Here is a 17,029-nt window from a genome sequence, read left to right on the forward strand (position 1 = left end):
GTTTATATGGAAACTCCAGGCGCCCTCCAGCCGCCGATATCGGTGTCGCCGTCGCCGTGATGTTCTCTATATAGTCCAAGTGCGAGAACACCGTGGGCGCGCGCGGCATGCTGTAAGAGCGAGTGAAAGCTTGCGAGGGTGAGCCGAGGGTGATGGCTTGTTCTCGCTCTCGCAAGGGTGCAAGCCGAGCAGGGCCATCGCCGTATTCCACCGTGCGCTCTAGGCGCCGAGGGCATGGGGGGAGGGGGGGGGGGAGGTGGCACGTTTTACTCCGGTAGCGGCAGCGTATGGCGCAACCGCGAGGGTCATATCTGGAAAGCTATTTGCGATAAGCAGTGTCAGCCGCACGGCTACGCATGCCCTGTCTGGAAAGCCATCTGCTATGAGTACCGAGTCTACGTGCGCCCAGTGTTCATATATCTTCGTGTGCGCTAAGTTCTCGCCGCTTACTTCGCGTTGAAGTGAGAGGCAACACGAAGGTCTGTTGGTTCGCTTCTGCTGCCGCTCTTTCTCACGCCAGCGTTCTGACAGTGACTGTCCACGCTCATTGAGCGAGATCTTGTTGACGTTCGCCGGTGCACACGTGACACCATGCTTGTTAGTTTAGTTAGTCAGCGAATGTTTGCGAGATCATACAGCCGATAAAAGTGCTATCCTTACTTCTTATAGCTGGGTACTAATTCGCTGTCGCAATTGACGTTTCACCTGTATGGCGAAATGGCGAGATTCTAAATCTGTATCACTCCCAAGATGTTTAAGGAGTCCTCTTGATTTTAGAGATATATGAGGGAAACATAAATATGAACTGATTAACGAAATGCAAGTAGGGCGCACTAATTCTTATTGAAAGACATATTAAGGCCATCTAGCCGTGACTCAAGAGAACAAAACTATGTAGAATTTCACAGACGGAATGCATGTATACCGCTCGCGGACGCAAAGAATGCAATGTAATCTGCGTAGACGTAAGCATGAGCCTCTGGATGTACAAACACTGAGCGCATCAATATAGTCATCAAAGTGGGGGACAGAATATTTGCTCCTTGAGGGCCTCCTTGCACCTGCTTATATTTTGACGTTGAAACTATTGTTTTAAGGCGAAAGCCTCAGAATTCTGTGTTTCAAGGTCGCGTTGTGAGGTACAGAAAAACGGAGGGCACTGGGAAAGGGATACAGTGGCGGCAGAGGAGAGCTCCGACACAGGGCGACGGAGGAGGAGGGAAATGTTAGGGGCGGCGCCGGTGGAACGGTATAGAAACGGCTAGAACGTTCTAGAACGTTCTAGAAATGCTTTCCGCGCGCTCGTGCGCCTTGCATTCGTCGCCGCCGCGTGTTCTCAGTGCTTCATTCCATGTCGCTGTGGTCGACGACGCCCCGGGCCCTAGTCGCGGGTGGGAAAGGCCGAGGAAGTGCGCCACGGCGGAAGAGGCTAGCGCAGCTCGAACTGCCGCTCGTCGTAACTGCCGTCGGGAGGAAGCGGCTACGGATGAAGCTGCGGCAGCAGCCCCCCACGAGAGCAGCACGCGGCCCGAATGCGACGTAGGTGCTCTGGCAATGTAGAACTTAGAATTTATAAAGTTCAACAGCAGATCAACAGAAGGACCAACTAGATTTCGCCTTCACATCCTTAGAAAGTCCAAAGCATCCCCCGTATTTCTTTGTATTTATTTATTTATTTATTTATTATTAAACAAAGAAAGACGATCAAGCAAAATGAGAAAAGAATCTTGGTGGCGCAGCCCACCGCCCCGTTTCGAAGGGGATGTTCAAAGCATCCACCCGTCCACCCAGCACCACTTGACGTTGTGGGTAACGGGGCGCTACAGGAACCTTTTCAAGAGTAAATTGCGGTGAGTGAGTGGGTAGAAACTTTATTAATCGGACGGGTGAGGGGTAAAGGAGGCTTAGATGCGTAGGCTGTCAGGGCCTACTCCGCTGGCAGTGAAGCCTATCTGGTCGTTATTGTGGGCCAATACCAGCCGAACTGGGTATTTCTTCCTGTAGCCACGCGTTATGGGCCACAAAATTTTGGCTTCATCTTGGCATTAAATACATCGTCTTATAAATATAAATCCTGTAGTGTACAGTCTGTGTACAGAACCGCTCGCTCACCACCCATAGTGGGTAGGAGCCACACGCTCGAGAGGTACAACCATTATGTACAAATCGTGAACGCTTCGCATTTCGTAGACGCCAGCCGCAATTTAGTCTGCCATTTTTTTTCCATCACTGAATCGTAGGGATGCGTTCGGAGGGTCCGGTCCTCGAACCTGCGACCATAGGCTCAGCGCACGAAGTCTGTAGCCATACAGCTGTCTTAGGAAAGCTTCTTTTCCAAAGTTTGTTGTATCCTCATCCTCTGTTTTGGTCTTCGTTTGCACACGCACACACAACAGACGCACGCATCCACGTTTGCAGTCTTTTGACCAGGATTTTGACCGAGTGGTTTCATTCGTGCTTTATTCCACACACGTCTCAGGCCACGGCCACTAAGACAAACATATGCCTGCCTTCTAAACGCTTCTGGAAATTTGTTGCACTCTCGTCCTCTGTTCCAGTCCTCACCTTAGTTCTCAATTGCACCTTTCCTAGCTTTCCACTCGGGTTTAGGCCTAGTGGTTTTGTTGGGGCGTTTTCGCGACACTCTGGTCAGTTTCACTTCGTGCGAACGTGTCAGTGAGGGCTCGCATAAAGCGTTGACGCATCATTGTAGCATAACGAGTGCCAAGCCAGAGGGCAAACAAAGTCTTGGTTCGAAGGCAATAAGCAGCAGTGACGAGATAAGTAAATCTGGAGGTTTAAGGGTTGGGCTGATGCCGGATTGGGGTAGGTGGAGATATCTGTAGAAATAAAGTATTGGCAGATGTTGACCATGTTTACTGCAACCAAGTTTATTCTTCACTTCAACATCACATACAACTTGTTGCAGAAGAAATTGACAAGCACGAATGCAAATGGTAAGTATAAATAACTTGCTGTCTGAGATAAAAGTCAAATTCGACGCTGCCTTCTCATTAATCTAGCTGCCTCCACAGGACCAAGAAGGTATCGTGCAATAAACGCACGAGAAAACCATAAACAATAGCCTGCTACCTGCGAGTATAGTAATAAGCGCGAAGACTGTTGTGGTCACCTTAGCAAACATGCAGTCGGCTGCGCAAAGGCCTTCCTGGAAGGCCTGGCTGAATTTAGGGACGCACGAAAAAATTGGTGATCTTCGAATAACTAATTTATAATGCTGCCAGCAAGATCGCCGTGCCTTTGGGCTCCTGTGGACTCGAAGTATATGAAATCCTGCGAAGAGTCATAAAACCAAGCCGAGTTAGTGGCTTTATTGCAATATGAGAGGTCGAGGGTATCTTGAAAAACATCAGAGGTACAGATCAGGCATCGACTCATACCACTGTCACTCGGGGTACTTTTTTCGCGACCAAGTCCGGATCAGATTTCTGGATTTCAATTGGCTCCCTTCTTCAACCTTCGAAAAAAAGCCAGTTGTGACGGAAAAATTCGATTCCCATCAGGCTAGATCGCGATCGAAGTGCCCCATGCGACAGCGGTTTTAGAAGCGAGCGCTTGTTCATTATTCCCATCATGTCTTGCATAACTACGAAATGCAACAGCCAACCCGCTTGCAGGAATATACTGACGGCAATTTTTTTACGAACCATGCAATTCTGGTTTCAACGAGGTGTACATGTGTTGTGACGTCATGACGTACGAGGTAGTCACGTGGGACAAGGACGTCGCGACATTTTGGCACTCGCTGCAGCTTGCTCGGTGGCTCGCTATGCTTCTACTTATGGTGGATGCAGCCCCATAGCAGGTGACCGAGCGAGCTCAAAACATCGCGATCGGTTTCTCTTTGCAGCCAAAGCTTTATTTCCTCAGTTATCGGAGGTTCTTCATATAACTGTTTTTTAGCAACTGTCGCGGAATTTTGCAGTGGAATAATGATCGAATGTAATGGTGAATGCACTGGACTCACCATTACATGGAACCATGCTCGTTCGCGGGAAGAGCGGGAGAAGACGGAGTGGCTTACGCACTGCAATCGGGTAACGTAAAACGCGATACCAGATTTCTGGACGCCGAACAAGCTTTATGAAAGTTACGTAACGCTGCCCGCGTTTTATGGGCGAGCGGTCAGTATTTGTCGTATTACTGACGTTTACGTACAAATCTGATATAAACACCTCTTTTAACACAAAACTGAAACAACTGGCTTAAAGGCTGTTCCACGTAACCAGAGCAAAACTTTGACAATGTGGAAAAGACCACGTAGCTGGACCAAACCCAAGGTAATGTTCTTTGCCGCCGTTTGGAGATACTGAGATTATATATCGAATTCCACCTAATTACATAATTAGTGTTTATCATATAAGGAACTTCTCAGTTATCATAATTAAACGAAAATGTTCAATGGGAAAGTTGCAGAGCAACAGGAAAAGCTCCTCACACAGCTTCCTGTTACTCATTGCGTGCCGCAAAGCGCTTTTCAGAGCGTGAAAGAAGCCCCTGAATAGACGCAAAATTGCCGCGTGACTGACCGCGTGGCTTACCGCTCGAGTCACTTTGCATGTGCCAGCACGCATTTGCACCGTCATGCGATAAGAGCCGCATGCCCAGATATCTGCAGCAGATATAAGAGCCTGTCGCGGGACAGTCTCGCTGCAGCCGACCTTGTTGATCCATCGCCCACTTAGAGAGCAGCACAATAACAGTGCGCAACTGCCCCGTCATGTGGTATTTTTTCATATATCGCGGGCTTTCTTTGGTACGAGAAAGAAAGGACCACGTGAGATATGCTAATTGAGAAGTCAATTTATTAAGAGGTTTCTTAAGGTGCTCTATAACTTTCCGTATCACACTTGGGATCTGCAGCCAATACTTAAAACGTTGATTAATTAAACATAATTAGTCCGTTAATTAAGGGGAAAGGAAATTGCCTGAGTAACTTTAGGCCAGTTCCAACATTATGCATTGTGTTCAACTCGCGTCCGAAGTGCCTTTCATTTTTAAATTTCGACTCAATTTAGTGGGACAACTTGGCCGCCGGCCCGATATTCCCTCTGCAAGAGCGTTGTTTGTGTTTGTTGATTGGCTGTCCTCCCAGTGGGTTGTGACCGGTGTGTGACTGGCTACCACCAGGAGGGAGGGTTTGAACAGAGGTGTTATAATGACGGTACTGAGTGAAAAGGAGGTGCTCTGAGCCATGGCAACGAGGGTCATCGATAGGCTCGTTGCTAAAGTGCTGCGTTTTTTCTGTTTTTCCTATTCAACGATTCACAGACACATCCTTTTCCAATTTGACACTCCTAAATCTAACGCATTAGGAGGGATAATCATATGATTGTCAGCGTAGTTGGTGAGCACCGGGCAACGGAAACGCGTGCTTATTCGACTGCGTTGCAAGTCAAACTGGCAAATGTCGTCGAGTGATCTAGAAATGTTTCTTGTGGAATGGCAACCAGCGGGAACTCTCGAATGATCGCACTAGACGGCACACTGATACCGCGATTGCCTGTACGATCCCTTGGACGGCATTCTCCGTTGTTCACTTTTAGAGGTTACAATTGCTTTCGCGAGATTTCAGCGCTACCACAGCCCTCCACGCGAGTGTTCGCTTATCGAACACGTTCCTCGCACTGTGCCAAGACGGCGAGTCCTTGGCAATGTGCCAGGAACGCTGTCCCCAGTTCGCTTTCACGCGAATTACGCTATAGTCACTCGAAACATCCCGAAAGTAATTGTCTCCTCGAAAGTGAACTACGCTCAATGCTGTCTCTGCAGGGAGACAGCCCGTTGCCACCAGTGTTGTTCTCAGTTCGTTCGATCGCCCGCTGTTAAGCTCCATGGATCTGGTGTGAGTGAGTGTGAACTATGCTGCCGTCCACTCTCAGTCACCCGCCACTGCTACTCACTGGCCGTGGGGTTCCGCTGCTCAGCACGAGGTCGCCGGTGCGACTGCACGGCAGCGGTGGCCGAATATCAGCGGAGGCCAAATGCAAGAACTCTCGATGTAATTAGCTTTCAGTGTTAGGAAGGAATCCCCAGGTTGTCAACATTAGTAGCCCTACACCGCACTAAGAATGCAGAATCAGTCAACTACTCACGATTAGAAAGACCGCGCCGAGCAGCACGGCCTTAATCTTCACGTCCAAATCCATGGGGAAGGTGACCGCAAAGTTGTCGGCGTCGGTGAGGTACTCCTGCATCAATCCGGCCCAGACCTTCGTTATCGCGCCAATCTTGGTGACGCCGTCTATGGTTAGGATGTCGAAGACCACGTCCTGGGCACAGATGGCCGATGTGCACACCGGGCCTTTGATCATCAGGACAACGTTTTTGTCGCTGTCCAGCACCGAGAAGTTCGGCTTTAGGATGTTGCACTCCATATGAAGGTGGCCCAACGCGGCACCGGAAGCATCGTGCACGTCCATTACCTGCGCGCAGTAATAATAATAATAATAATAATAATAATAATAATAATAATAATAAATAATCAGTCAATGATGTTTATTTAACGTGCCCAGGAACAACCTTATTGTCTAAGTACTGGCGCACGCGTACATTAAAATCCAAAAACAAACAAGAACGCTGCAGGGGAATATAATAAAAAAGCAATAAATAAAAACAACAGTTATGAAAAGGAGAGTAGATGCTACTAAGCGCAATGTAAAAGCAAAAGGAAACTGAGGAGAGGGCAGTCTAACAATGCATGAAACTATGGCACAACAAGGCAAAGCTCAGAAAGGAGCAATGAACCGCCGTGGTTGCTCACTGGCTATATTGTTAGGCTGCTGAGCACGAGGTCGCAGGATCGAATCCCGGCCACGGCGACCGCATTTCGAAGGATGCGAAATGCGAAAACACCCGTGTACTTAGATTTAGGTGCAAGTTAAAGAGCCCCAGGTGGTCGAAATTTCCGGAGTCCTTAACTACGGCGTAAAACCCCATAATTTAATTTAAAGAAACAATGAGAGCGAGTTATGAAAATTATCGAGATCATGAAAGCAAGCGTTAATAATAATCGGTGCCTACCCACAGGAAAAACCCGGAATTCTCAGGGATCTTGAATAGCCGGGAAATAGGGAAAAAGAGAATTTGTACTTCAATCAGGGAAAATGAGCAGTAATTTTGTTGAAAGAGACCGAAAGTCGCCCTAATTATGGCTCGAGTAAAAGAGTAATGTATCCTCTTTGATGCCGAGTCGTCCGCTGGAGGAGTTGCCAGCGCACAGTCAACGACAGACTTTCTGGACGCCCGATAATTCGGACGGCTTCGCGGCACCGCCACGTGCCCCAAGAGTCAATGTATAAAAGAGCGTTCGAAATTTCGGACGCGAGAACCCTTCGCCGTCCGACTTTCCGGAGTTTTTCGCGTGACAGCAGGTCCGAAACGGCTTTAATCAAAGACACCACCACCGCCGCCATCTTGATTACCTTGCCGCCTCGAACCGGCCCTCTCGCGCGCAGATCCGCTGGCAGCTGTAGCCACCACCGCGGCAACGCTAGGCTTAGCTGCTTCGACGTTCGCTATTAGGCTTCTTGTCGTTCTGTACCGTGTTTTTCATTGAATGAATTCGGCGTTGCCAGCAATGGCACCGACTCCGCCTTTGTAATTTTCGCCACTGGCTTCGAAGCTGGGATGGCACATGGCGTTGCGTAATGTTGGTTTCCGAAAGTCAGCTTCGTCTCAGTGCAGCAGTGTTATCGGTGAAGCATATGAAAGTATAGCGTCGAAGCATAACAGGCATGTGAAGGGGCAAATGTCCCGGGACACAGTATGTATTCTTTAATTGCACACGCGTGCACGTGCCATGTCCTGTCACAGTACGAGCTCCGATGCGCCTAGTAAGTGTACTGGCAGGCCTTCCGAGCATTTTCGGATGTTCCTACGGCGATTTGAGCCATTGAGGGCAGTAAAAGTCACGCATTCATTTTTTCGAACTGTCCGATTTTTCGGACGTTCTCGCGAACCCTTGGGAGTCCGAAAAATCGAACGTTGACTGTGAAACTAACCAAGAGGATGCGTGAAATGGTCCGTGGGGCGAACGAGCGACGGAACGAGAACCAGAACAGAAAGGGCCTACGCGTTGATGAATGAACGGGAAAGGAAGCGTGCCGCTACTTCTTTCAAGGAGCTTGAGCTCAAAAAACAGTGTTGGCTGACACCGACGTGAGGTGCCCCTCAAACAAATCAAAATAAAAACATTCAAGTAGTGAAACCCAACACTGAGATGTGTACTTGCTGAGAGTATGTCAGGACAGTTGAGGTTGACTTTCGAGCTGCTGAGCGAGATTCTTAGTTGTGACAAATTTCAGGCCTCAAACTGATGAGCTTGTTATCAGTTGATAGAAATAGCTCATATTCAAAAATATTTACTTATGCATGCATCTCGTTTTCATTCGTATTTGAAAATTTTCGACTCAATTTGGAATGATTTTTACCATATTTCACTGGGCCCTCTGTTTTCTTTTTAAATAAAATAGATAATACTACTTACTATTCAAACTGGATTAAGTCTTTTTTTTTTGTTTCAACATGCTTACTAGAGACTGACAGCATCGAGCAACATGGTGTCAGCCTGTCTTGACATAAAACAAAGTTCTAGCTCATTCAGAGAATTTTGCAAAGATGTTCGGGGAAAACCTGGAAAACGCAGGGAATTAGGAAATGTCAACTTATTGACACCCTGAGCACATAAAAAAATTAAGTTTCTGAAAGTCTGCATACCAAGCACATGGTACCATTAACATGGAACAAGGCGGAAACATAGATACAAGCAAACAAGAACAAAGTACACATGCCATACCACAATGGTCCACCACATAACATACAGAAACAACATTGTCATTACTGAAAATAGGTCAAGAATTTCATTCGAGTACTGCTTTGAAAGTTGACAAATGTGTGTGGAACATGCCAATTTCGTCTGAGCGTTCGTTGCTGGCCTGCAGAACCCTGTCCGAGGGATTTGGGGCGCCAGAAGCAGGCACATAATAAGGTCTAGACACGTACCCTGTTCTTCTTCCCGCAAAATATTTGCAGCAGCCTTATGCAATATTTCTGTGCAGTCAATGACACCATTTACAACCTTGACCAAGAGAGAGAGAGAGAGCGAAAGCAAGGACAGGAAAGGCAGGGAGGTCAACCACAAGAGTATCCGGTTTGCTACCCTACACTGGGGGTGGGGGAAAGGGGAATAGAAAAGGAGAAAGGGAGAGAGTGAGCACTGAGTACGTGTGGGCGGGACACAAGAAATTTAAATTAGCCTTCACGCGTCATCAGGCCAGGTTTTCTAGTCTAAGCGAGGACTGACAACGAGGCTGTTCTTCACTGCCGACCTGCCTGGAGCACCGATATCGATGTATAAAGACAAATTTTCTCACAACTTTTGTCTACTCGATTTTCGTCAGACCGGCAAGTGCTGTTCCAGGCGACAGCCGCATATTCCAGCAGACGTCCGCAGAAGGATGCGTACAGCTTAAGCTAATGAATTTTAATTCATTTGTAGTGTCTTGGCGAGGGTTCTGCAGGCCTGCATTTGTGAACTTCCTCAGGGTTCGACTCTCTGTGCCCATGGTGCGCACGCCGCGTTCGCGCAGGCCACGCGTAGCGATACATTCTTTGTGAGGCGAGAAGGTGAGCCTGGAATGAAAGATGTTTCCAAGGTCAGTAACTTGGCACTCCTCCAGAGAGAGTGTCTTTTTCCTGGTCTTAAGGGAAACAGGACTAGTGGCGGACTCCCCAGAGGAATTTGGATCCCCCTGGGGTTCCTTAAACGTGCTAGTAAATATAGGTACACGAGCGCTTTTGTATTTCACCCCCATCTAAATGTGGCTGCCGCGGTCGGGATCGAACCTGAGACCTCGCGCAACGCCATAGCCGCAAAGCTACTTCTCCAGACAAAGCATTGATTTGACGTGCGGCCGCTTCTGGGCATGTCGCCTAAACGTTACGGTGCTTTAGTGCCGCTTTCCGTCTGCAAACCCGGCGTCAGTTGTCCGCTTGACAAATTTGCAAGGTGTTACTTTTCGGAAATTTACCGAAACGTACCGTACTGTACCGTACCTTGAAACTAAATTTATCTACTTTGTCCGCAAGCGCTGTCGTGTCAAGTGGTAGCGTTTTAATGCATTCTTGCGTTGCGTTTTGCGCACATCCCACATTCCCCTCATCTATGGAAGCTGGGCCAGAAGAGTTTCAGGGCTGTTTGTTCTCTCGCTTCGCGAAATGGTCGTTTCTGCCTCTACTCTGCCTCCTCTCCCTGCTTCCTCTCCCTACCTTCCTCCCTACCATTCTGTCTACCTCCCCTCTGGATTGTTGTACGGTAGTTCGACGGCTAAGCAGCGCAGTTTCTGCAATGCGTTTGCGGAGGGGGTCACGGATAATTACAGCCGTCAAGTGGGTAATGTTGCGACGCCCAGGGAACCCCATCGGGCAATGCTGCGACTCGATGAGAAAGTCCGCACGAGTTTCCGCAATTCGGAAAAGATTCGTGCGCTGGTTGTACAACTGAACAACTCTAGCCTCACGGTGCACTGGAGAATATATACACGTGCCTGGAGGCAGCAAAAACAGAGGGTGCAGTCGTAGCGAAGTGGCCGCTGAAGCCGCAACACTACGACTTTGCGGTAGTCGACCAGCGACATCACGAAGGGCCGGATGCGGCTGAATTGGCGACTGATGACGTTGCTGTGCTCTATCGCCATGAAGACGAACTGGCTCATGCTGTTCTTCACGACGTATTCTTTCCCCATCTCCAACGGCAGGAAACCTGCGCGATTTTAACACACGAAAGCAAGTGAAAGCGTGCGACTCTGCCAACGTTCGCGCAGTCACCTGTCTCTTAAGAAAGTAATTACGGTGCAGTCAGTCACCAATTGAAAGCGTGGAGGAGGAGGAGACTATATTGAGACGTGTACTTAACGTTTCCTGTAATGGGGAGGGGGAGGGGGTCTTTGAACGGTTAACAAATAACCCGCGGCAGTCGCTTAGTGACTATGGTGTTGGGCTACTAAACACGAGGCCGCGAGATGGAAACCCGACCACGGCTGTCGAACTTCGATGGGGGGCGAGTATTCTCAGAAAACCTATAAAAAGTTGCCAAGTGCGAAAGTTGCGCGATATCTCAGTGGTTAGCGTGTCCACATTCCAACTGCTTATTAGAGAGATTTAGATTGTCCTTATCTGTGCTTACAGATTAGCGGGTTAATGGGCCGTAGATGTCACTATCTTAAGGTCAGTGGAGTTTGGTACGCACCGCGCGACCCCTTTCCCTTCACCGAGCATCTGATTGGCTAGTCACCTTCACGTGATCGATTCTCGTCATAAATTATCTTCGCCGTTACGGAGTGGTCGCGCAGGGGAAGCAGTCGGTAACATTCATGCCGCATGCCAGCGATCGACATGGATGTAATTTATATTTTAACGCGATAGCGTTCAGGGCCCCGTGTCGCAGAAAATCCGGTGTCGGCGTCGGTGCCGACGTGACCGTGAGCGAAAATTCCCGCATATATTTCGGTACATGTATATTCCACGCCTTGCTATTTCACATGCGGTATATGCGGACTATATCTCCACGCCATATTCTCTCGCTAATGTTCCTCATACCTTGTCTTATATTCTTCACAAAGTTCTTTTTTTTTTTCGTAACAGTGGCAAGTTGTAGCTGCGTCAGTACCTGCAGACTTGTTCTTGCCACATGGTTTCGTGTCATGGTCGTGTAGGTTACAAAACGTTGACAGACTACCCCATGATTTGCGCGCTTAAAGTGCAGTCAACTTCGCGTGTCATTCCATACACTAGGTTTCGAAGTTCTCAGGTTTATTCTGATAAAAAAAGCATATACAAAGTTGGGTATGATATTCTACAGGAGCAAGTCCCATAGTGAAAACACTAAGGGGTACCTCCTATGATATGGTACATGAAATGCAGAACTGCTAAACAGCAAATGAAAGAAACATTTACTATAAAATACGAGCAGTAACAGAATTATTAATACAATAATTAAGCAAGCACAATCATTTCAGTGATTAAACAATTCTAGTCAGTGAATGCACAGTCATTATGTAGAAAGAAACGATAAAGGACATGTTATTTCATTTGCCATATGGTGTTATTGGAGAAGAATAAAATCACGAAGCAAACGTTTAAATGATGAGAATAAAGTAGCAGCAAGATCGCGGTACAGTTCTGTAACATGTGATCGGCGATTACTCTTAGTATTAATATGGATGACTTGATTTCGGACATGTAATGACGAAAAGTGAGTGATAGGTTGGACCCCAGGATGTTATGCAATAGCTTATATGGCTGTGTATGTAAATCAAAATAACACCTAGCTTCGAGTAGAATTCTAATCACGTATGAAGATTTTCTTTGTAGTTCATGGATATGCAAGTTATATTTTAAGCGCGAGTTAAATTCGGCACCAAGTGCTGAACAATGGTTGGAGGGATAAATAGCATGCAAATCAATAAAAATTGGCAGAACGTGCAAATCATAATTGGGTATGGAACTGAAGATTACGAATTTAGTTTTAGACGGAATAATTAGAAGTTCGTTTTTAGCACACCAAGTAGAGTTATTTATAAGATGAGCGCTAAGTGTCATTATAAGATTGTTTAAACAGTTACCCGGAGATAAAAAAGTGGTGTTGTTGGCATATACGATGCATTCTGTTAGTGAATGTAGACATGTAGGTAGAAGGCTAATATATAACAAAAATAAAAGCGGACCCGGAATTGAGCCTTATGGAACCCCGATGGTAATTGTCATTTTGTTAGAATGAACGCCAGAAATGTATATTTGCTCAAGATCAGGTAAGTAACTTTAAAAGAGGTTTAGAAGCAGATTTAGAAAATAAAACTCTATTAATAATAAATTTTTTCCGCTCTGGGAAATATACGTGTTCGAAAAATTAGATTACTTATGAAAGCGAGCACATTTGCAATGACAACAGCAACCAGTTTTATGTGATTAGAAAATATTGGCTACACCAGCACTACATTATTTTAGGTTTTTTATTTGACGCTTTACCACTTCTGGAGTTGTGCGGAAAAGAACAAATGAATGACTGCAATAAAGAAGTTTGTCTCGGGGAACAGATGGATCAGGAATGGTGAAGTACTTACTGAATTTGTTAGCAATGTCGACTGGGGTAGAGATAATGGATCCTTGGCGAGTAATAATGGTTATAGTAGTATTTATAGGTTTATTGAGAAAAGAATTGAGCAAATGGCACTGTTTCTTTTAAGTAAACCAGAACGAGTGATTTCATTTTGGTAATAGCTTTTCTTCGCATTTTTCATCAGTGTATTCAAGGTGTTACAATATTGTTGGTAGCGATCTTTTAAGCGCTGATTAAGTGGTTGCCTTTTAGTCTTTTTTTAATATGGGTTAACCTTTTTACGTAACCTATCAAGTAATCCTGATGTTATCCAGGGATTCCTGGGAGATGAATGACATTTATGGCACTGAACAGACGTTGTGAATGAAGTGACACAGTTGGTTATTATTGAGACAAAGTTTCTATAGCTGAATACATTATCCATTACCGTAACACAAGACCAGTCAGTTCTATATATTAATTGTACAGATTTAACACGACCTAAAATGTGTTTAACAAAACTTCTGTAATTGATGCGAAGACTTCTGAAAGGAGAGAGGTATGAGGAAGTGCTCCGTAATAAGATTTTGAAGAATGAATGCGGAAGGAGGACAAAGGTGGTTGGACAGCGCATGATCAATTAGTGTTCCTCAGCCGTCAACAGAGCAACGAGAAAGAAGGGATTCAAGGCGGTAACCGTCAAGACAGTTAATTCCTTGAAATTCGGAGAATCACCGCCCAGAAACAAATGTCATGAAACAAAACACCGACATTGCATGCGTTTTAGGTTACATCTTCTCATATTGAGCTATTAGAAGTGTGGAACAATAACAGAAACCTGAAAATGATTTCTTTGCGCGGCTGTACACAACCTCCAGGATAGGCCCACGCAAGAGGCCGCGTTTCTACCAGAAAGCTCGCCTTCCTGCATAGCGTTCGCCGCCAGCTAGTGCTTCCTGGTAAACATTAGTCTTAGATAAGCTGCAGTGGCCGGGAAGCGTGAGAAGCAGTCAGATATATTTGAATGCTATCGTGTCCCACATTTAAAGGCGAACCTTAAGCGTGCTCGAAATTTTGGTTGTTTAAGGCATTAAAGTTTTTTCCGCATTAAAGAAAAGCAAGAAACGCCAGTGGACCGCGCTTTCGTGTGCGGCAACAGCAGACTGTCCGAAAAAAAAAACTCTTTGTTATACAAATTCACCCAATCTTTTAAGTGATTTTTGCAAAACCGAACACAATGCCAAACGGAAGCAATGACAGCAGCCCAGCGATATATGCTTCCACCCGAATTTAACTTGAAGAAATCAGTTACACCAGTGACCCGCGACTTTGAGAGGCAATTCAGCGTTTGCACAGATAAGGAGATTCAAAGAAGCGATTCTACACTAGAATAGAGTTACTGTATATGCTAGCGTATTACAGTACTTAATCGAAAAGAAATATGCCTACCCAGACGGCCTAAAGGTGAAAGCAGACGAATTCAGGCTGGCCACCAGCTTGGATTCGTCTGCTCGCAAAGAAATGTGTAGTTTTAGAACAGGAAGATCTAGGCTGATTTCGGAAGCAGAAATTCATTTGGGAGGTAACGCTCACGGCCACCAGTAGGCAAGCTCTCCAAAGTAACCAGGACCCTAATAAAGAAGCAACAAAGCATGAGTGTGTCTAACCAAGTGATCAGGCGTTAGGCTGTTGTTCATTGTCCCGATAATCCTGGTAGCCTGTGCCAAGAAGCCAATCGCGACACCAACAATGAAAAAAGGTTGCGAAAAAAAAAGAGAGCAGTTTTTAAGTGTCGTTGTAACATTATTTAATGGGAGCGAAATGCGAAAACACCCGCATACTTACATTTAGGTGCACGTTAAAGAGCCCCACGTGGCCCTACTACGGCGTGCCTCATAGTCAGATCGTGTTTTTGGCACGTAAAACACCATAATTTTTAACGCTATTTACCGGGTTCCTTAGATATGCGGACATTTCCATGTAGAACGAACGGGGCGTCGTGTGTGTAAGCGCATGCGCGAACACTCAAATAAGATCAGTAAGCAAGAAAGATAACCACCTGTCATTGCACGGCGTTAAAAGCGGCATTGAGCAACTTTTTTTTGTAGATTACGCCATACTGTAAAACTATCACGATGAGCGCGCACCACTAATCTCACACCCTCCAAATCGAGAAGAATGGTGACGCTTGTGTAAGCTTTCCTCGCAATTTCACTCCTTTCGAAGGGAATTTCGTTCTAATTGGAGGGATTGCATTCTTGTTTTGCGTCCACTCATGGTCCCTTCACGTGTTCTCGCGTTTTTCTTGCAAAGTGGCATACTTATATGTGCTACTTCAAAAAAAATGTACACTTCGATGCTAGTGAGGGCTCTTGTGTATGACACTTTCTAACGCCCTGTAATTTTGCGCGATTTCCGATCGAGTCTGTGTCTCGTCCGCCAATCGACCGCACCGGGGTGCGACACGTACTTTCCTCCGACTCCTCCTGCTGGTGGACAAGCAGTTGGTCGATCTTCTTCAGATATTCCAGGCCCGCGGGGCAGCCCCGGTACTCCGGGACTTCCGACGGCGCCAATCCCGGCATCGGCATTTGTACGTAGGGTCCGCGCCACGCATTCATATGACCGCCAACCACCGGCATTCCGGCCATATCCATTCTGGCCATATCCATTCTGGCCATAGGTCCGGCCATGGGACCGGCCGTAGGTCCGGCCATGGGACCGGCCATGGGTCCGGCCGTAGGTCCGGCCATGGGTCCGGCCATGGGTCCTGTCATGGGTCCGGCAATAGGTCCGCCCATAGCCCATCCGGCCGTAGGTCCGGCCATAGGCATTCCGGCCATAGGTCCGGCCATGGGACCGGCCATAGGCATTCCGGCCATAGGCATTCCGGCCATAGGTCCGGCCATAGGCATTCCGGCCATAGGCATTCCGGCCATAGGTCCGGCCATAGGTCCGGCCATAGGTCCGGCCGTAGGTCCGGCCATAGTTCCGGCCATGGGTCCGGCCATAGGCATTCCGGCCATAGGTCCGGCCATAGGCATTCCAGCCATAGGTCCGGCCATAGACATACCGGCCATAGGTACGGCCGCAGGTCCGGCCGTAGGTCCGACCATAGTTCCGGCCATGGGTCCGGCCATAGGTCCGGCCATAGGTCCGGCCATAGACATTCCAGTCATAGGTCCGGCCATAGGCATTCCAGCCATAGGTCCGGCCATAGGCATTCCAGCCATAGGTCCGGCCATAGGCATTCCAGCCATAGGTCTGGCGATGGGTCCGGCCATAGGTCCGGCCATAGGTCCGGCCATAGGTCCGGCCATAGGTCCGGCCGTAGGTCCGGCCGTAGGTCCGGCCATGGGTCCGGCCATAGGTTCGGCCTTAGGTTCGGCCGTATGTCCGGCCGTATGCCCGGCCGTAGGTGCGGCCGTAGGTGCGGCCGTAGGTGCGGCCGTAGGTTCGGCCGTGGGTCCGGCCGTGGGTCCGGCCGTGGGTCCGGCCATGTGTCCGGCCATAGGCGTTCTGGCCACAGGTTCGGCCATAGGTCCGGCCATAGGCATTCCGGCTATCGGCGCGAACACCGTGGGCTGCGGCGTCTGCGCTCCACCGGGTCCTGCTGCCGGTACCGGAGCGGGTAGTGGTGCCTGCGGTGGTGGCGGCCGTGGTACCGCCGGTGGTGCTGGCGGTGACGTCGGCGGCGATTCCTGCCGTGATGCCCTCTTTGAGGCCTGCCGTGATGCCATCGCGGCTGTGTCGCCTCCTTCCTTTCGAGAAGGCGCGACAGTGGGTGAGAACGCCTTGGCAGCTCCTTCGCAGACTCCTCAGTCGCAGTCTGCCTGCGATGTGAAAACGCGCCGTGAGAGGACAGCAATGGGAAGCATTCTCGGTTCATCCCCACCCTATACCGTGCGGTTA

The 17,029-nt window shown here is 48.0% G+C and overlaps 1 protein-coding gene across 1 annotated transcript; it reads right to left on the reverse strand.

The window, feature by feature from the left end:
• Window positions 1-6,104: 6,104 nt before the first annotated feature.
• Window positions 6,105-15,774, reverse strand: LOC126539003 (phospholipid scramblase 3-like). Its single transcript, XM_072285233.1, has 3 exons — window positions 15,588-15,774; window positions 10,569-10,783; window positions 6,105-6,446 (listed from the first exon to the last, which is right to left on the reverse strand). Exons 1-3 carry the CDS (start codon window positions 15,772-15,774, stop codon window positions 6,105-6,107), a joined length of 744 nt encoding a protein of 247 aa, XP_072141334.1.
• Window positions 15,775-17,029: the final 1,255 nt, after the last annotated feature.

The sequence above is a fragment of the Dermacentor andersoni genome, chromosome 11, assembly GCF_023375885.2.
Source record: "Dermacentor andersoni chromosome 11, qqDerAnde1_hic_scaffold, whole genome shotgun sequence".
Taxonomy (NCBI): Eukaryota; Metazoa; Arthropoda; class Arachnida; order Ixodida; family Ixodidae; genus Dermacentor; species Dermacentor andersoni.

What these genes read in the sequence shown, in the direction of transcription:
- LOC126539003 (XM_072285233.1), bottom strand. Translation starts at nt 15,774, where the DNA reads ATGGATATGGCCGGAATGCCGGTGGTTGGCGGTCATATGAATGCGTGG. An exon ending in GCAGGAGGAGTCGGAGGAAA is followed by an intron (nt 10,784 to 15,587) that starts GTACGTGTCGCA and finishes AAAATCGCGCAG; the next exon opens with GTTTCCTGCCGTTGGAGATG. An exon ending in TCTGTTTTTGCTGCCTCCAG is followed by an intron (nt 6,447 to 10,568) that starts GCACGTGTATAT and finishes TACTGCGCGCAG; the next exon opens with GTAATGGACGTGCACGATGC.